We start from the raw sequence: 20678 nt of genomic DNA, 5'->3' as shown, positions 1-20678 counted from the left end.
AATTCACAATTAAAAAAGTGCTTTAACACCCGTCACGAAGATGTACGACTAATCTAGGAGGCGGGGGTAGCAAATCAGAAAAACGGTAACACAAATCCGTTGTATAAAACTGACCTTTGCCCCCTCTTTATTCAAAGGAATTACTAATATTTAAACTCGTTCTCAGAGGCGGCGGGCGTTTTGAACTGACGTGGGGGAGCTCATCTTCCACTCAGCCATGCGCATACCCCTACTCAAATTTTCCAAAACACCCTTGGCGTTTTTAGTTGGCACAAGCAAAAGTTTTTCCATCTTCACGGTGTCTAGTGTGTCCGTAATCGATTTGTTACAATGCATCTGTAGGCAGCTGTTCAAGCTTGTTCAGGCGGTCCTGATTCATGGTGCTTTTTAGGTAGTTTTTGAGTCGTCTGAGGGTAGAACTGTGCGTGTGCGCTCTGAAGTCGCCGATGTCAACAATCGTAAAAGTGTTTTCGGTACCACCCCCCCCCCTTCCCTTGCCCCCCCGCTCCGCCGCCTATGCTTGGGCCAAATCAGGCTGATAAGACAATATTTTGTGAACATCTGGCTTAGCACGGTTTTTTGCATGATACACGTTTCAGGAGCCGAATACGGTGTACGTTTATATGAGAATTAACTATGAGCCGTTCATAATTTATATAGAGGGGGGCTTAAGCAAGTTTTGGGGGAGCCATGAGTTTTTCGGTTAGTTTTTAGGGCGCTATCGAAAATTTCTGCCAATGAAGGTATTAGGGGGAGAGGGCATCCCGAAATTGGTATCATTCTGATCAATGAAAAAGTTCTCTGTGCCACGAGCGTGTTTCTCTCTCCTCCACAGGATTCTCTTCAAGTATATTTCAGCTTTCAGTGTAGCTCTAATTATAGGGAAGGATAATTTTGTTAGTCGATGGCCCCAAATAAAATGGCCCTTTGCCGTATTGCCAGCCTTACATTCAGTTTTGTTTTTGTAATTTCCACTGCAAGTCTTCATCTCGCCTTAAAACAGCGAAAAAATGTCACCTGTTCTGCAAGCTAAGGTTGACTGATATCCGATGACTGGCATTTTAATATTGTTACGAGCCTAGCCCCCGGGAGGGGTACTGCCTTATAAGAGGCTAATGGGGAGGTGCCGCTGGATGGGGTCGCATTTTCACGACTGGATTGACTATAATGGGGTCGCATTTTCAATGGAGTTACTAGAACGGGGTCGCACATATTCGAATTTTTGGGGGTAAGCCTGTTCTTCATATTTACGGTAAGCAAACGTACCAGAATGTTTGTACTGCAGATGGAAAGTAAAGTGGTCTTCATTCAAACTGAAAAATGGGTCAATTCATAAAAATAGAAAGCGCCTCCTGCAGAAAGTGACTACTACTGTTTCTGAACACTTTCTCTCTCACTCTAACCATTCTCATACTGACATGCAGTTAATTCCACTAGAGAAAATTCATTCTTCACGTGACTCAGTTCGTAAGGCCGCAGAGTCGCATTTGATAGATAAGGCTATGACAGGAGCATCGGTTCCTGGCTATGACCCTTGAACCTCATGGCCTAAACCCGGGCCTAAACCGCCGTGACGAATTATTGTCATCCATCTCTTCAGTTAGTAGTTTTCCTTTTCAGTTTTTGTTTTGTACGTCATTTCCGCCTCTCCCTTTTAAACAATTTTTATTGCGACATTCTCCATTTATATAATATTGTGATTGCTACATAAGTTCAGTAACATCTGTAAACCTGAAGAAGGCTGGTATGGCCAGCCGAAATATTGTTATAAAAACAATTTTTTTTACACGTTGTCTTAAATCAGCTTTGCAGTAGTCTTTGGACTTCTCGTTCTCGTTTCTAAGTTAGGATGGCGAAAATTACATATTTGCCTAAAAGTGACTAAGATGGGATCTATAATAGGCCACAAAATAGACTATAATGGGGTAGGGGCTCTGAGACGCCAGTGGCACATACCTGGCAAAAATTAACCCAAGTACCCCCTCGCTTCCCCTGCCCGGGCCTACCCTAGGCGTTCACAGAGCCGTGAGAAAGCACAACGAACGAACGAATGTGAAGGCCCGGTTCCCGCCAACGATATGTTGGCCAATCACGTGTATTAAACCGAATGCGTGACTTGTCCAGATCCGATAGATCAGCTGGCCGACTTCGCTTGAAGAGCTGAAGAGTATTGGACCTTTCTAGCTTCTTTGCATTGCGCCTGTTTTTCAGTTACTCTAAAGAATGGCAACGAGCAGACGCTTCTACGTCGGTGAGTTGACGCAATTTTGCTTTATTTGAGTATTTTTTCTTTAAATACCTGAAACGACTTCGTCGAATCGAGCTTTTCCGCAGATGAAGACTCAAAATTCGTCACCTCTTTTTAGCTTAAATTTCTGCCCAAAATTGCTGTTTGAATTGTTTTCCCATACTTTCCCGTTGTTTTGCACTTTATTCTTTATCTGTTTTTGCTGCGTTTTCCCCGGCTTTGCTTTCAAAATGCTTTCATTTTGCCATCGCCACATTTCGAAATCGAGGGGTGAGAAACATTTTGTTGACGCGCGCACTCATTCACTGAAAATAGGCTTTCTTTACTCCTGAAAAGTTGTCGCGTTTTTAAATGGGTGGTGTGGAAGGTTGGATTTAAGTAAAAGTGAGGGTAGATGAACAGAAATGTAAAGACGAATCAGCAAGCTTCGTAGGTCGTATTCGCGACGTGTCATGTCTCCCACGTGTTAGCGCGGAGCCATTCATCCGAAATGTCTGGACAGAATTTTTGAACATTCTGCAATTCTTGTGGGGGAATGGAATACGTTTTCGAGGCGGAAACGCTATTTTGCAGAACGCCGTTTAGCGATTAGGGTTAGAAAACTAAGTTCAGTTCACCCTGTAGTATGGCCCTAACTGGAGCACTGCAGCTCACTCATCAACCCTAATGGGACCATTGAACAGGCCCGGTTTTGGATGTGAGGTATTTTGGTGTCACAATACAGGTAGAAAGTATCTTGTTTTCCTAGATTTTTGGTATTTAGACACGAGTTTTTTTGTATACTTTTATAAAGTGTATATGATTGAAACATGCTCAGAGCTTCACCATGAGCTGGCAAAGGAGGGAATGGAAAAAACTTGTGACCGGCTACAGTGCACCAAAATGTCTACACTGTATCTGGGTGTTGTTATCTCTCAGTACCTGACAAATAATTTTTAGGTATACAGTGTTTTGTTTCAAAGCAATTTCAGGTATTCGGTATAAAAGATTTTACAATTTTTAGGTATATTGGTATCTTATCTTGGTATCTTGGGTTTATTTATTTCCTACTACCCCCTTTGGCCAAGCCTGTTTGTAGGTACAAAAACACCCTTATTCATTCTAGGCAGATATGTGCCACTGAACAGGGTATGGTTTCCAGGGTCTTGAGTCTTAAACAAGTACATGTATATAGCACCATTTCACTATTTCAGTGTGTGGTTTTGGACCATGCAGGGTCCTTTCAAAGAGTGTGAAGGCTGCAGTCTGATGAGCTGTCTACATTTGTGGCATGAGCAATTTTTTTCCAAAACATTTACTTCTGTGATATTAGTTTAAAAATACCCTAGCACATTTGTGTTCTGTATGGAAAATGAAACGAATCAGGATCATGAAATAAGTAAGGTCTCTTGTCTTATTAAACAGGGTAGCAAAATGAGCAATGTTTGTCCTAAACAGGGTCAGAAGGTTTTGAAGGCTTTGGCGGGACACCTCTACTCAAACTTCCCTTGAGTACCTTCCCCTCCCTAGCACTGCACCTACCAATGCTTATCTTATGTATTTTATTTTTTTGGTGAGGGCTGGGGGTTAGGCAGCCAACAAGTTGTTTTTTAATGGGCAGTGCAAATAAGGGGCAAATTCTAAGCTTTTTCTTAAAAACACCAGTAAATTTGTTTTGGTGACATTCAGGAAATTGTTTGAAGTAGCTGTATTCTCATTTGATGTGTTATTTATTTGTACGATCTATACAGGAAATCTTCCCCCGAAGACTTCAAAAGAAGACTTGGCCCATCACTTTGGACTTGATTCTACACCATATCTCCGCTCATCATCGTGGATTGAATTAGCTGTTGAACCACAAGGCTTTGCATTTATCAACGTTCCTGAACATCTTTCCAGTAAGTTTCATCTATTCTTTTGAAGCACATACATTAATATTAAACATGATAATTATTACCACTCACCAGTTAAATGTGAGAAGACAACCACTTATTGTGTAGCGTAGCTGGTAATTTTGTGCATGCATCCTTCTAGGAGTTCTAATCCGGTACAGGTAGCTCTTCAAAGACTGTCATTCATTTGATTATTGTTCCATATGTATACACCTTATAATTTTGGTTATGATAATTGGCCCTTGTTGTCCTCCTTCTAGGTAGAAATTTTTTTAAATACTGCAAGTGCAATCAAGGTATTTAGGGATAACAAACATAAATATAACTACTGCACAGGTTCAAAACATCAGTGACTATAACTGTTTAAAATAGTCTTTATTCAGGACTACATGTATACTCATCTAGACAATAATATTCTTCCTACTTATGAAAAGTAATATAGTCTTTTGTTTCCATTTTGAAATTATGTGTACATGTATATTCATTTATTGTTTCTTTTCCAGATCACTTACTTCAACTAAATGGAACTAAGCTTCATGACAAATTCATCAAAGTTCAACCAGCAAGGAACTCTAGAGCTAGCTACAGTGGAAGAGTGTCCATTCCATCTATGATACCACCTTCCTATCTTATACCTCAGCTTGCTAGTTACAGCTACGACACAAGCAATTATTATTTCCCAAAGAATTCAAAAAACAGGCGCCGCCCTCAGGGTCCTAACGATGTTGTGAAAATTCCCGAGGACAGGGTTTTGCAGCTTATTGATGTGGGTGTAAATTTGCCAAACAAAGTGTAAGTTGTGTTATACAATTTTTTTCAATTGAGTTGTATCAAGGATGTCATTTGATGGTACTAATTAAACTCTGGTTATCGAACTCAAGCAAAACTGACAGCCATAGAATGACTGGACAACTAACAATTTGACTAACAACAAAATTTAACAACTTTTTCATGTTTTGTGTCAAAAGAGGGAGCAAAACGCAGCAATCAGACTTGGAGTCTTCAAAGCCAATAACATCATGATTTGACTGATTATTCAGGTCAATATCCAGAATTAAATACCATCAACTGATGTGAAACAATTAGCTTACTTTGACACTGAGGACAACTACTGCAGAGATTGTCAAAACGTCGATCACTGTCAAAATATTCCACCCACTTATTGATAAAAACAATTTGCGCTCTGCTGTTTTTGATCTTGTGGTTAGTGGTTACAATACCTAGCACTGATGAATTTTCCTGAAATAATGATTTGTGGTATTCATGTCAGACAGACATATACAGTGGAACCCTGCCTTACAGCCACCTCGGTAATACAGTCACCTCGTTATTACAGCCACTTTTTTTGGGCCGCCTTGCAAAATGGCCTTACGTTTTCTTGTAAAAAAGACCCTCGTTAGTATGGTTACCTGTTAATGTGGCCAAATATTTTTGGCCCATTGGTGACCCTATTAACGAGGTTCCACTGTAATTATTTTTTTTGTCTTGTATAGGGACAGAAAATATTTCCCTAAGGATTATATGGGTCTTAGAAAAATTTGATCTGATATTTTGAACTATCAAAAAAAAAGCATTTGTAATGAGTCTCCCTTGTGTGATATTTTCTTGGATGTTATGTCAAAACGTTTTTGGGGCTAGTTGAAATGACATCTGGGCAAGTAAATGCTAGCTTTAGCTTGCCCAAATGGCGAGCTGTAAAAATGATTTTCTTCGCACCCTGTTGCTATGTAATAAGTTACTAGCATTTTTAACACTGTTTAAGCATTCATACTAAGATCTTATTTTGCTTCTTCTTCTTGTTACATTTCTTAGCTTTGCAAGAGACATTCGAAATGTGATAGAGCAAGCAGGAGTTGTTGGAATTAAGCAAATGATTCTTACAGGGAATACCCTACAGATGAGCCAGTCAGCTGTCCTTCAAGCCAAGGCATATCCTAGAGTGTTGTTTGCTTCAGTAGGGGTACATCCACATTTTACAGAGAAGGAATGGAACAGTAAAACCGCAAAAGAGATTGAAGAATTAGCTAAGGATCCCGTAGTCGTGGCCATTGGTGAAGTTGGGTTGGATTTTCACAAGAATTATTCATCAGAGAAGGCCCAGATTGAAGCATTCACAAAACAGGTCTTGTCTTAAATCAGTCAGTTAGTCGATATTGCGCGTAATCAATCAATCCAGCAATTAGTCACTCAGCCAATAAATTAATTGTTATATAGCTGGAAATTTCTTCCCAACAGTGTGCACTCTCATTGGTTGCTTCAAGGTCACATGACATCTAACAATGAAACTGTTTCCCGCCAAAATCTCTGAGCGGGCCACATTGCATAAAATCTATGACGTCAGAGGGTAACAATGCACTGTAACACGCGAATGTTGACTGACTACCGCCTTTGCAGTGAGGTTTAATGTATATTTTCCAGTGTCAAAATTTCCACTTAAAGATTGGTCCCTCAGGAAACAGCGAATTTTGTTTGCCGAGAATCCGAACCAAGGTGAAGCCGAGGGAAACGCTGAGATTTCTGAGGGAACAGTCATCAAGTGTTCATTATATACCAAGCAAGCAAGGAAGCAATCAATTAGTCAATCAATCATTAGTTTGTTTGTTTTCAACTAATTCGTTTAAAAATGTTTGGAGGTTAGTGTGGAGAATTTGTGTGTAGATGATGCTCAGAGGACCCTAGCTAGTATCCACATGATAGAGATGTCTGCTAGATACAGGCTCATTTGCAAGATCAAGCCAACAGCCCCCCGGCTAGTTAAATTGGAGAGGCACCGATCTGCCGAGCAGGAGGCTGTGAGTTCAAACCCTGACTAGAACAACACTCGGGGTCTTAAAATACCTGAGGAGAATGTACTGCCTTTTTTGTGACATCTACAAATGGTTAGACATTCCAGTCTTCTCAGATAAGGACAAAAAACTGTAGGCTCTGTCTGGTAACTCTTTCACTGTTCTGATTCTTGTGGGACTTGAAAGAACCCACACTGCTGATCATAAAGAGTAGGAGGCATAGACCCCGGTGGTGTGGTACAGCCTTTCATAGGCTGGGTGGGTAATGAAGGAGATGATATCAGGACGCAAGTACAGTTTCATCCTCTGTCACCGTGTTGAGTCCCTGTGGCGAATTCAATAAAGAATGCAGTGTATTGACTCCTGTGTTCTCTTAACATACAGTCTGCACAGCCCTCATGTCTCTAATTTACATTGTAACATTGAAATATGGCCTGCATTTTTTTCTCATCAGGTTGCCATTGCTTGTGAAGTTCAGAAACCACTTTTGGCTCATGAGCGAGGTTCCCATCAGAAGTTCATTGAAGTTTTGAGCCAGTTTAGTGGCAGATTACCTTCTATTGTGATCCACTGCTTTACTGGCAGTGTTTCTGAAATGAGCGCTTATGTTTCAATGGGATTCTATATTGGAATCTGTGGTTTTATTTGCAAAGGTGAGTGTTCAGTATTCTTAGAATTGTAGGTGAGATCAGAGGTTAAAACATTTCCCCTTGTGAAGCTCTTTTTATGAGGTCTTGGTCAAGAAAAAAAAGCGTTTTGGGATAAAAATTCGGGGTTGCTTTGGTCAGAGAAAAATCAGGAAAAAAGAATAATTTTATTTTTCCAAGGTCAGGGAAAATTCAGTGAGAATTTTTTAAAAAGTCGAGGAAAATCTTTGATACTGTCAAAGTCAGTGAAAAGCCAGGGAATTGTATTTTTTGATTCATAGTTCATAGTGTGTCTTGAAGACTTTGAAATGCATTTGAAAAAATGAAAAGGACAATAAGTACCCTGCAATTAAAGCGATTAATTTCTGATACTCTTTCCCTAACGTGTGCAGGTCTATCGGTTGTGGACAGTGGTTTTCGTTGTGAATATCTTCTTGAAATAAGGAACAGAAATTGGAAGATGCTTGGGTTTTGATCCCGTCATTTACAGCAATGCTCGTTATGTTTGATCATAAAAAAGTACCAAATTTAGGCCCTGGTCAGTGTCTGGATTCTAACTGGTTTTGTTTTCATCTCTTTCTCATATCTGCACTTTTTAATCAAATTTGTTTTGCTTTCTTCAGAGGTCCCAGGCAAAGCTTTGCGCGATGCTCTCAAAGAAGGAGTGCTTCCACTCGACAGAATTCTGCTTGAAAGCAATGCTCCGTACATGACGCCAAACGCCTCTGATAAAGAGCTGGATGATGTTTGTAAGTCTCTTCTTAAAAGATGCAAGCGAGGACGAAACGAGCCCTGCACTTTACCCATCGTGGCTCACATCGTGGCAAAATGCCTTGGAGTTGATGCAGAGGAGGTAGCCAGGGCCTCAGCTGAAAACACGAGGCGAGTTTTTGACTTAATGGCGTCGCAATCAGCGAGCCAAGATAACAAGGATCTGAATAAGTAAAGCGTAGTGCAAGATTAAAATGATTAATATATGAACTTGTTGACAAAATGGAAGAACATTTTTGAAATGATTTAGAATCACGTTAACGACAAACGGCAAAAGTAAGAGTCAAGTTGACAATTTCTCCAATTTGGAAAGGAGCGGACAAAAAAAACTGCAGCATTATAAATTCATTGATAATTGCTTAGCCTAAATGAAGAGGACCGTATTTACTCAAATAAGTGCCACGGCCCTGATATAATCAAATTTTGTTATCTGATTACGGAAAATAACAATACGGTAGTTAAAATAATTCTTTCTCGCATGCAACTTTCAAATAAACACCGTCCTCAAATATGCACCACTCTCGAATAGGTGCAACATTTGAGGCGTGAAAGATGAAATAAACGACACGGCGCTTATTTGGGAAAATAAGATAAACAGTAAGTAAAGGGAAGACTTAGTATATCACCTGAAATAAGTTGAAGTTTGCCTTTTTGCCTTAAACGTGGTTCTAAATCTGTCTATTAACGCTTCCACCGTATGAAAGGAATACAACAGAGTGCAAATTGTTCGCATATCCAATTTTGCAGCACGAAGTTGTTTGTTTGGTTTCTGTTGAAATGGGTTGATTTCATTTCTCGGTAATTAAGATGTAAATGCTTTAACGAAACCCTCTATTGTGGTGAATAATTATCTTAGCAAACGGCGTATCTAAAGCAAAAACAAGGAATGAACTTGTTCTCAACTACAGATTTTTCTTGCTAGCGCTGTGGTGTTAAAAAGGAAAATTAGAGGGTCGACATTAAAAATTTAGTGCCTGGTCACATGGAGGCTGGGGAGCCAAGGAAGGTGAGGTAACCCTCTTAGGTGTGTTCACTCGCCTGTCCATGTAATCTCTCATTTTAATTTGATATCACGTTTACTTGATTGGTGGGCTGGGTGTACCCCAGCTAATGAAACGGGTACCTCACTTCGGGTCCTCCACTTCCATGTAAACGGGCCTGAAGATAATTCAGTTTTGCGTTAACCGTAATTAATTGTGTTACTAGTGTACTTAACAAGATATTTAAAAAAGATTTACAAACGATGTGGGTGATATACGTTTTCTAGAGCAGAATAAGACGAGAGCGGACTGGAGTGAAAGAGTACAAAAATTGAGTTGCTAAAAACTTGAATGTAAAGCAAATTATTGACCTGTTGTGTTTCTGTTTCTGATGAATGGAGTTCAGCGCCAGACGTCTTAGTCGTGACGTATTGTCACGAATTATTGCCATGAATGTTAATTTTTGGAAAATGTTTTATTTAAAGCAATGCCTGCACTTGTTTTCCTAAGTGCATATTATTGTTGCTGCGGCTTTATAAGTACACTATGGAAGGTGGACAATAAAAATCACAGCATTCAGTTTTGCATGATAAAGAGTATTATTTTCCGACACCCAACCCCCAACAATGCTGTCGGTGCCCCTCGGCTGGTACGTTGACCATAAAAAGCGTCCTGACCACTGGTTTGCCCAATGTTGACTTGCAGAGAAGCAAAGTACACCCTGCCAGCAGGGCTTTTCTATTGGCTGAACTCGAGAACTGCATGAATTGACTAAGACCTTTGTTGAGCGATGCGTGGCATGTTCTCGTCCCCAGAGCCCGTCGATTCTTGGTCACGTAGCCTTCGTTACAATTCTGGGGACGAGAATACTAGGATATAGTTTCGAACCCAGGCCTAATAGCTGTGCGCTTTGTACAGTGGGCTCAGTTATAACCATCGGTTTATCAATAAACAGATGTGAGCACTTAAGCTTGAAAAAACGAGTTTCCGAGAGAAAGCCAGATTGACTAGTCTAGGCTGCGGGCCCTCCTCCTCGATCAAAAATACAAAGAAAAGAAGGGTGACCAAATTAAGAGTGTAACGTGAAATTCTAGAGATTTCTTGGCCAATTGCCTGTACGGTGTCCTTTTAAACCCTCTCGGTCAATGCATTTCGGTGACGTATTCAAAAAGAAAACTCGGTCGGACCACATGACCGGAAATGTATAGGCCGCGCGAGATAATGGGGCCTAGGGAGTAGGCAAGAAATTTCTGTTTCAACACATGGCTTGCATACTGTAGACTTGACTACCCGCCATTTTGGGGAACCGTGACCTTGGCGCTCAAAAGGCTGGAAATGGAGTCTACGTTTAAACTAACTAGAAGACGAGGGTTGTTCAGTAAAAATATGAGGGCTTCACGAATGGACTGCAAATAGAATTTCTATAATTTATTTCAATGTCCTCACATAAAAGTAGGCTTGGACGGTCCAAGAGCTGTTACATGATAAAGAGACTGAATTTCATGATGACGGCCGACCCACCCGGGGTTGGTAAGTGTCTCTTAGTTCTTCGCAATAACTATGTAGGCATGAACATAATCCATCCCGTGGTCCTCTGGATGCTTGGCCACCTCGATTTCGTACCGCTTGAAGAATTCATCAACGATGGTAGCCTTTTCCTCAGCTGATCGAGAATCTGACAGTGCTAAGGAAGATATTAACAGCAACATGCAAGTTATGTACCGATAATTTTAAATCACAAAGAATAAATCAAGTAATTCACCGAGGCTGTCGCCAGGCCAGTTAAGCAAAGCACTAACCACCAAAAAATGGTGGAAATCATAAACTTTCGCTGTTGACGCAACGAAGGGAAAGTGTTTGTGTTAACAGCCATCCGCTACGAGTAACCTGGTCTTGCTTACAATTACTAAAAAAGATTGCGCATTTAAAAAAAGTAGAACTTGAAAACTTTGCCCCAAAACGTTTAAATTTTAAGTATATTTACAACAACGAAACAAGCTTTTCGAATGGAAATTTCAAAGAAGCTGATATATATTTCCTAATTTTCTTCCTAACTAATTCAAAAACTCACTGATTCATAAAAGAAAAAGAAATTAGAAGAAATGAAGAAATGCTTAAAGGGACAGGTTTACGGTTCAGCGCATGCTCATTTATCAAAATGCTGTTTTTCTGCTGGGACATGCTGTATCGTCTATGCAAGCATTATGATCATGTCATAATGTTGTCAAACAACCAATCTGCACACTCCCCTGGCGGTCACTTGATCCTCTTAAGTGCAAATAGCTGTAAATCAATCAACCATGGAAAAAAACCTCCGGGTCAACAATGGTGGTGTTGGCATAATCCACTAATGTTTTCTGCGATTTTAGTACTCCTCCATCTTACTTCAGGTTACTCTAAAATACACTTCTACTTTGAAATACACTCTGAGATCGCTGAGATACATGTGAGTGGGATTATTAACCGATAGCCTACCGATAGAATTTATAATAAATTGGGAAAAAGTTATTTAATTAAAGAGCATGCGCTTATCCGTGAACCTGTCCCTTTAGTGAGTGTCTTTAAATCTGATAAAGACACGGCTAAACTTTACGTCCAATTTTTTAGACCAAAATAACCCCAAATCTAAATATTAGTGCAAGAATGAGTTGAGCTATATCAGAGATTTTGAAGCCGTTCAAAAAACGAGCAGGAGTGTATTATTAGGTTTAAAAACTTTCGGCTTCGCCTAGTGGTTTTCAACCTGATAATACACTCCTGCTCCTTTTTCCAAATAGGCCAACTCTTCTCTTACCGGAAGTAAACGTAGCATTACTCCAGGTCCTCGTTGTTGGCATAAACCACCGCGCATGCTTTGCTGGGTCACCCCGATTTTGCAACCACTTTTCCCTGTAGGGGCATGGCACTACTTTGGTTTCTATGGAAACCAGCGACAGACCAGCCATGCTTACGGGAGAATCCAATGATTCAAATGGGGCCTTGAACTCTTCTACAGTCCGATAGTAATTGACAAACGTAGTCCGGTGAAACTCTTCCTGCAAAAAGAGAGAAATTTTCTTGTCAACAAGATGAATCACTCGCAGTGTCTACCAACCGATGAAGCAAATTTATTGTTTCATTGCCCATTTGAGGAAGAATATGAGCTTTTAAGACGTATTTTTCGACAATTACAGAAAAAAGGGTTTTCGACCAGAGAAAGTCTAAATCAGATTTGGAATCAGGCAAAAATCGTCCGCTTATTAGGCACTTAACCTGTGCGCGGCTAATCATGCAACACCACTCATAGTAGCCAAGTGCACATGCCCGTCCCCCCTAAAACATCATCAACAACAACGTAGTGCACGACAACAGCGCGAAGGGAAGACTGAACCAAGATCTCAATAAAGTTTATTAATTTTTAATTTTATTTTATTCGGTGGGTAACAATAGTTAAGGAGAGAACATCTGACCTGCGTTATGAGGCCCTCGTCAAGGAGTCCTTTCCACAAGTCTCTCATAGTTCGATGCATGGAAACAGGGACATTTTTCGTTGCTCCTAGATACTGTCCTTCATCGTCTACAGCGAACTGAACAAGGACCATTCTACCACCTCAATCAAAAGATAGAAAAGGGAACAACTATTTATCTGAAAATCGCCATTATTGAAAAAGTCTGTAAACACCGTCAGCCTTGGCACGCCGGAATACGGTGAGATCGCTAAAAAACCGGCCCAAGGGTAGTACCAGAGTTAATTGAAGAAAAGAAACAAATTCGGTAACCTACCATATAAGGCAGTTGCATCGCCAGGTTTTTTAAAGGACGGCATGTGTCACGGCAGTTCTAGTTCATTGGGTTGATCAGATTGCCAATAACGCGTTTTTATTAGCTAAGGAAGGTGAAATACACGGCGTTTAAACTTCCGAAAATAAGCCCTAGGGCTTATATTTTTCAAAGGCCCTTTTTGAGGGGTACATTTTTGGAGGAGCTTATTTTCGAAGGGGCTTATGTACGGAAGGAAATTTGCGTTTCAAAATCGATTGGGCTAGGTTGCAGACCTTGTAGTGGGAAGGAAATTAACCATTTTTCCTTTGTTTTACTTTGTATTCGAGGGCAAATTCCAAGTACAAGCCCCCTGGGGGGCTTATATTCGAAGGGGCGATTTAACGGAGGGTTTTTTGGGTTACGATTTTTAGGGGCTTATATTTGGAGGGGCCTATACATGGAGGGGCTTATTTTCGGAATTTTACGGTATTTACTTGTAAGTAGCAAAATCACAGCTTCGTATCATACAAACATCTCTCACAAAGCATTATATCAAACTTGAAAAATAACAAAAATGACCTTTGAAAAACTGCTAGGCTTACAAGTTTTTAAGAACCGCAATTGCTATTCGTTTCAATCTTCTTCTGTGTCCGTCCGTTCCTTCTTTTGTATTTGCTGTGTTCTTTGTCCTTTTGTAATGTTTTGAGCAGCTTTAACTGTTTGAGGTTTGTTAATTTCGTGACATAGCACCTTTCAAGTTTCTCACCAAGAGGCATTTAAGTAAATTAGGAGAAATAGAGAACAGTCAAGGCAAAGTCGCTCGGTGATGAACCAACACTTCTGTAGGTAAAAGAAATATGTACCATATTCTATGGATGAAAAGGGTACCTTTTTGCTTAGCAGAGGTGTATGTGATGTTAAGGATCTGCAACTTGGAAGGGCGGGGGGGGGGGGGGCGGAGCTTCTTCTCGTGAAAATTTGCACACTCCAAGCAGAGTAACGTGCCTCTATCGAACAGAGGTGATTTGACTGCTGGGTCTTCACACGTATCCGGATATTTCTGAAAACGGAGATTTTTTTTCGCTTTTCTTCGAAAGATACGCGTCCAAATGTAGCTTACTCGATTCCTTTTTGTCCGTCCACATGAAAGCGCGAAAACGATGAATATACGATAGCATACCTTTCAGGGCATGCGCTGTATGATGTATGACATCATCGCATTCAAAAACCTTCCTTTACGTCCGTCCACACGAAAACGATAAACCGGCGATTACAAAAACTGCACTCTGGGGACCGTTCGAGAACACACGTTTTTGGTACCCGAAAACGCCGTTTACGTATAGACGGAAAGTAAAACGGCGAAAAAAATCTCTCTTTTTAAAAACATCCAGAGACGTGAGAAAGGGGTCTGTATTTTTCTATTTACCCGAAGCCATCTCCTTGGCCCTAGCCAGTAAGAGTGTTTCCCAATCCTTTGCAGCCTGAATTCTAAACCTTTCCGCCTCTTCTGGAACAGTTATCATTGTGTGATGCAACGCTCCTGTGACGTCACAAGGCTTCTCGCGCAACCAGTGCATGGCGGTGGCGGAAAATACCAAATTTATAGACTGAGGGGGCAGACATTGGCTGTAGAAGCTGGTACCACACGTAGTGACAAACACGTTAGAGAAGTCTAGAAAATAGCTTTTCGGACCGGGTATAAGTCCTGCGAAAGAATTGGAAAACATGACAGTTACAGATTGATCTTAGGCCTCTTCTCCCACAAATTGACTAGCATTCATCCTTTTGAAACATGAAAATATGTCGAATAATTAGTATTTTAATACACGCGCAAATTAGTTTGTCATCATTGGAAACGTTGTGCACTTATAGGCAAAGAATAACGCAAAAATAGGAAAAAAGTTTAACCTCGCTCAACTTTTACGTCTGCGTGCGGCTTTTCATACATAACATCCATTTCATTTACGCAAGTAAATTTTAGGCGCGTGGGCACCTAAAAATTTAGTGACAGTGGAAATCCACCCTTAGACACTATGTACCACATGCAATGTATGCATGGTGTACTAGTCTCACTTCCTTGCTATGACCATTTCTAGCAGTTTCCAGACAACACTCAGAATACCTTGCAATCGAAGAAACAAAGACTTGAAATCATTTACTGGTTGATCTTCATAAACCACATGAATAGGTAGACTGTCACCATGAATCTCTCTCAGTTCTTTCACGCATGCGTAGAGCAGTGGCATAGAGGTACCTCCATCCGCACAGCCGAAGTCGGCGATGGTGAACACAGAACCAGGAGTTACAGACGCCGACTTGATGCATTGTAACATGAGAGGCGCTGACTCTAAGATCACGTTGTAGCAGCCGATGGTGTTGTCCGAGTAGAATCCAGAGCCATCTACACCGTACGGAATGTGGCTGTGAGGCGACTTGAAATAAATGTCATTTTGCCAACATAAGTAGGAAGTACAAAGAACCAAACAACAAAAGACCTTTCCACGGTTTTTTTCAACTTTTGACAGAACAAGTTAGGGAAAGTCCGTCAACACCATTGAAAAGAACGCCTTAAGATTAGTAACATTAAAATTGCCTAGTTTGAAAATGATTTGTTGAAAACTAACCAAGATATAGCTTAGACTGCAAAACAGTCGGGTTTTTTTCTCAAAATCAGTAAAGAACTAGGTAAAGCGTGGCGTAAGAGTCTTACGCGCGCGAAGCGCACGAGCCTCACACGCCCGTAGGTATTTTTAGCGTCTCGATCTCTGTTTTCAGCCTCGTTCCAGACCTTTTGTTTGACTGCTCGTACGTATTTGAATACGCAAAAATACGGACTGTTTTGCAGTCTAGATATAGCTCCTCAAAGTCGCAAAATTTTGCAGACGTTTGTGTGGTGGGGGACACATACTTGCCCACAACAAAAAGAATTAAGGCGCTCTTCCCAGTGGTGTTGACGGATTTTCCCTAACTTGTCCATGTCAAAAGTTGATACAAATGTGTAAAGGTCTGTAGTGCCAAATAAAAATATTTTGGAAACATTGAAAAAGAAAAAAAACTTACTGGAAGGGTTTCAGAGCTACCTCAGAAGCATATAACCCTATTATCAGCTGTATTATACTTCTGGCTACCTTAAATGCCGACTAAAAATTGTTCTGTTAATATTGATATTATAATATTGTGAATATTGTAATTTATTCGATGTAATTTGGCTTCCTAGACTTGTTAACTCTCTAGTTATTTTAGGTAGCCAACACCCATTTTAGCTTTAATTTTTATTTCATATAAATTTAATTTTTCTTAAGTATAAGGGGTCATTCAGCGTGCAAAAAAAGTAGTGTCCGATAGCCCCGGGCTAGTGGATTTTGCTGTTGGGCTAGTGAATTCTGTTATTAACTTGCCCAATGGGAAAGTGAAGTTTTTTGAGGAATTCAAATTACAGAAGAGCTGTGAAATCAATCTGCTCATCAAAACGTTTTTGGTGCTGTTTGAAATTATGTTTGGGCTAGTAAATGTTAGCTTCAGCTTGCTCGAATGGCAAGCTGTAAAAATGACTTTCTTTGCACCCTGTCAATAAAAGTTGTTGTTGTTGTTGATTCGACAATTCTATTGTTCGCATCTTGAGGAAATGGAGTAATGAGTAAATTAAATGTCTTCATTTTAAACAGGTTGTTTTGAAAGATCAAGAACTACTCAAAACTGGTGCTTACCTTGGACAAATAAGCCTTGCTCGCTAGCATTACACTCAACAATAAACTTATTGTCCATTTCTCCCCGGGGGGGGGAGGGGGTACTTGGGTTAATTTTTGCTAGGTATGTGCTGCTGGCCTCTCAGAGCCCCTACCCATTATAGTTTATACTGTAGCCAATTGTCATTTTTGCGATCCCAACTTAGTCACTTTGTATTTTTATTAATTGACCCATTTTTTAAATGCAATGAAGACCACTATTACTTTCTGTCTGCAGTACAAACATTCTGGTACATTTGATAACCGTAAACATGAAGAATACTCTCACCCCCAACAATCCGAAAATGTGCGACCCCATTCTAGTAACTCTATTGAAAATGCGACCCCATTATAGTCAATCCAGTCGTGAAAATGCGACCCCATCCAGCGGCACATCCCCATTAGCCTTTTATCAGGAAGTACCCCCCCCCCCCCCCACCCCCGGGGCATTTCTCCCACTTTGAACGCACATTTTATGAGGTAAATAAATTGCAGCCCTGTTTGCACGGTCGCATTAACCGCGCAGTCTGCACTTACAAACTTGTCACCACTGGAGGACATGTTGTTTCTCTGTTTAAGTAGATTCCTTCGATGGTGGTCTCGAATGGTCCCTGTTCGATTTCGCCGAGCAAGTTAACAGGAGCAGGTCGAACTAAAAACAGGAAAAATCCAGTGATCGTTGGAAATTCTGGTCAAAAGACCTTGTTTCCTTGTTCCTACGTTTAAGAATCTATTTCTGGCGTCTATTCAAGGAGAGGATTATGGTCATATATAGCCAGGAACTTCATCGAGCTTTGACCCTCCGCCATCTTGGATTATAAACGCAGAGAAAGACTGGGGAAGTGTAACCGAGTCTTCCACGGTCAGACACGCACGCAGGTGAATGAGACAAAGGGCCCGTGCCATTCAACCAAAACGTCCGGTTAGAATTTTCAGCAACTTCCAGGAGCAAAAAAAAGTCAAAAACAGGACAACCTTGCGATGTATACCCAAATTTTCGAAAATGTTTTCCCGGAAGTTTTGTTTCCATTCAACTATGCTCCCGGAAAATCTAGAATTTTCGGTTGAATGGTTCGCATTTCGGCAATTCAACAGTTTCCGGAATTTCTGGAAACTTTTCCGGGGAATGTCTGTATCATTTGCCGCTGATTCCAAATTTTCGAAGGTCTTGGTTGAATGGAAAGCGTCCATAAATTACACAACATTTGACAACGGATTTGCAACCAAACGCTTCATGAATTCCAAACATAATATATTGAACAAAAATGGTTTAAATGGAAAAAAAAATTTTTTATGATTCAAATTTCTGGGAAAATATACGCTTAGCATTATGCAACATATTAAAAATATATATATTTCTAGTATTTACTAAAACAGTTGACAGTGGTTTTTGCGCGTTCATTTTCGTTGGTTAGTAGTTAGTATTTACCAAGCCGGGATTATTATCCACAACTAGCCACCCCCACTTCAGTGAAAAATTGTCATACGCCAAGCATCACTCTCGCATAAAAGAGAACATGTCTTTGTGAATCGTCTTCGGTCCATCTCTTTGAGCTAAATTGCTTATAAATGACCCAATTACACATATTATATGATAAATAAATCCGAGTACCGATGTTGCAAAAGTACAAAAATGATTTTGGAATACCTTCCTTCCTTTTCCATCACAGTTGCGCAAACTCTCACAAGTGATTTAATTCTTTTCTCTTTGTACGATAACGAAAAATTGAAGAATAGTTCTAAAAAATGCCCTTCATTAATACTTAATTGTAACAGCAGCGTCCAGCTCATTAGTACTCACACAGTACTATATAGCGGTTATTATTTTTTGTCGGTCTTTCCAGGCTTTAGCGGGTCTAACTCAGCTTTTTCGTAATTCAAGGAGACGATAAATAAATGCGTAATTCTCTATACAATTCTTTAGCAAAAGCGTTCCGCCTACCCACAGAAGGGGAGAACTTGAATTGTGGATGCCAATGAGACGGAAAAGGAAAAAATTCTTGAAATTCAAAGCAGCAACCTTGGATCGTGATAGACCAACTTCCGGATATTTTAACATTCAGACTTGGCACCAAGGCTTAAGCATATAAGGGGAATAAAACTAAAAATATCATCTTGAGCGTCAGCAATGAATAATAAATTTCTTTTGTTTTATTCTCCCAAGCGTCTGAGCCAAGTATGAATTAATTTTCGTATCATCGAAATGGGTCTACTCCATATTCAATAAAATATAAATGAGACCAGAAAAAGTTTCGTGAATTGATCATGATAGCTTTGAAAACCACATTTGAAGTCGTTTCAGCTCCACTGAGTTTGGAGGCAAGATGGAATTAAAAGTTCTCTTGTCAGAGAACATAGTTAGGACACGCTCCACTCTCCGTTGAGTGTCTGAAACTTTTCAGTTTAAAAAACAAAAACAAAACAAAACAAAACATCGCATAACATAATAAATAAAAAATAAATATTGATAACAAAAATAATAATTAATAACACCATTCGTTGGGTGAATCAACGAATACAAAGCAGTGTCAAATTTAAGACATTATTTCAGTAAGGTACCTCGCCAGTACCTCTCTCATTCTCTTCACCGGGGTAAAACGTAGCTGAGAAACAGCTCTGGCTATTTTGTTCTCATAATAAAGAAAAAAAATAAAATGCGTTAGCGCCTCTGATGATCTTGTTCAGCCGAAGGATCAATATTCGTAGAGAGCAGAAAATTAAATCATAACGAAACACGTGTTTAATACAGAGCGTGATTAAGTGAGAATCGTATTCCCCGCGCCCATGAACAGTGGCCCGATTAAGTAAGACAAAAGAAAAGCCTCAATATGGTTTAGCCGAAGGAAAAAAAATCTTTCTCGTTTTATTCCTATCTTATCTAGTTTTCCGATACGCCACGCCCCGTTCCCCCTACCACCTGAAACTCTACTTTATTTCTCTTACGCCCTTTCGCAGCACACAGGAATCACCGCAGAGTTGTGTTTGAACTTAATTCAATTTGGTTCGCGTGCGCGTTGTGACTGTACAAATATACATTGTACGTGGTTTACCGGCCGTAGCGTCTTGCGGTGTAACGGAAAAAATTCTTACCTTTCAAAATCGCTATCTTGTAGTTAGTTCACCGGGCAGACCAAAACTGATTGTCTCCGTCTGTTCTGGGTCGCTCAGTCGTGCTCTTTGTTCAGTTCTCTTTTAGCGCTTTTAAAAGCATTGACGGCTGATTACAAGTGACCGTGGGCTCCTACTTTTCCGACGAATTCACTGTGTAATGGGTAAGCAATAGATACAGTCCTAGTGTAATACTACATGAAGTCATGGGCATGCTGTGATCATATAGTTTGTGCAAGCGAATTTGAACCTGAGTTTCACAGAAAGATATATGAAACAAACATGTTCTCTGCTTTTGTTGAATTTTCCATCCCTCTGCTCGCTGCCTTACTTTCATCTGGGAAACGCTAAAAACTGGGAAAGAATAAGAAGCTGGCTAGCAAACTACTCTATTGCTATGGTAACGTAACAACTGAACATACTGTTTTTCCTTGACGTAGTAGAAGCCCAGATACCACATTTTGAATAAGCAGCCTCCACGTCCTCTGTCCTGGTAAGACACACAGTTACAGTAAGTTAAGGCTCGAATTAGCGCCCCTCTTCAAATAAGCACACCCCCTCGAATTTACGACCCTCCCGGGTCCTCCACTCTAAATAACTATGAGGTATACACCACTTTTACCATAAGTTAATATAAAGAATAACATGTGCAACCACAGAAATCATAACCCATTAGAAGGCGTCGCACTATCGGATGTTAATGCCGCAGCTTCCCTGACAATACTTAACAATATTGTTAACCGAACTAGAGGTAAATAGCACAGGATAACCACCTTCGAGCTTTGACAGCCAATCAGAGCG

The 20678-nt window shown here is 40.3% G+C and overlaps 2 protein-coding genes across 2 annotated transcripts; one reads left to right on the top strand and one right to left on the bottom strand.

Annotated features, from left to right (window-relative positions):
• Nucleotides 1-2096: 2096 nt before the first annotated feature.
• LOC140951229 (3'-5' ssDNA/RNA exonuclease TatD-like) lies at nucleotides 2097-8646 on the top strand. Its single transcript, XM_073400459.1, has 6 exons — nucleotides 2097-2251; nucleotides 3979-4125; nucleotides 4623-4911; nucleotides 5932-6241; nucleotides 7360-7558; nucleotides 8176-8646. Exons 1-6 carry the CDS (start codon nucleotides 2224-2226, stop codon nucleotides 8496-8498), a joined length of 1296 nt encoding a protein of 431 aa, XP_073256560.1. The 5' UTR covers nucleotides 2097-2223; the 3' UTR covers nucleotides 8499-8646.
• A 2138-nt stretch (nucleotides 8647-10784) lies between these two features.
• Nucleotides 10785-19940, bottom strand: LOC140951230 (uncharacterized). Its single transcript, XM_073400460.1, has 7 exons — nucleotides 19860-19940; nucleotides 17307-17421; nucleotides 15167-15476; nucleotides 14471-14749; nucleotides 12753-12892; nucleotides 12098-12338; nucleotides 10785-10987 (listed from the first exon to the last, which is right to left on the bottom strand). Exons 2-7 carry the CDS (start codon nucleotides 17328-17330, stop codon nucleotides 10845-10847), a joined length of 1137 nt encoding a protein of 378 aa, XP_073256561.1. The 5' UTR covers nucleotides 17331-17421; nucleotides 19860-19940; the 3' UTR covers nucleotides 10785-10844.
• Nucleotides 19941-20678: the final 738 nt, after the last annotated feature.

The sequence above is a fragment of the Porites lutea genome, chromosome 10 (assembly GCF_958299795.1).
Source record: "Porites lutea chromosome 10, jaPorLute2.1, whole genome shotgun sequence".
NCBI classification, from domain to species: domain Eukaryota; kingdom Metazoa; phylum Cnidaria; class Anthozoa; order Scleractinia; family Poritidae; genus Porites; species Porites lutea.
This window is presented reverse-complemented; position numbering and strand designations above follow the sequence as displayed.

What these genes read in the sequence shown, in the direction of transcription:
- LOC140951229 (XM_073400459.1), top strand. Translation starts at nt 2,224, where the DNA reads ATGGCAACGAGCAGACGCTTCTACGTCG. An exon ending in GAGCAGACGCTTCTACGTCG is followed by an intron (nt 2,252 to 3,978) that starts GTGAGTTGACGC and finishes CGATCTATACAG; the next exon opens with GAAATCTTCCCCCGAAGACT. An exon ending in CGTTCCTGAACATCTTTCCA is followed by an intron (nt 4,126 to 4,622) that starts GTAAGTTTCATC and finishes TTTCTTTTCCAG; the next exon opens with ATCACTTACTTCAACTAAAT.
- LOC140951230 (XM_073400460.1), bottom strand. Translation starts at nt 17,330, where the DNA reads ATGTCCTCCAGTGGTGACAAGTTT. An exon ending in CCTCCAGTGGTGACAAGTTT is followed by an intron (nt 15,477 to 17,306) that starts GTAAGTGCAGAC and finishes ATTTATTTCAAG; the next exon opens with TCGCCTCACAGCCACATTCC. An exon ending in GGCCAAGGAGATGGCTTCGG is followed by an intron (nt 12,893 to 14,470) that starts GTAAATAGAAAA and finishes CTTTTGATTGAG; the next exon opens with GTGGTAGAATGGTCCTTGTT.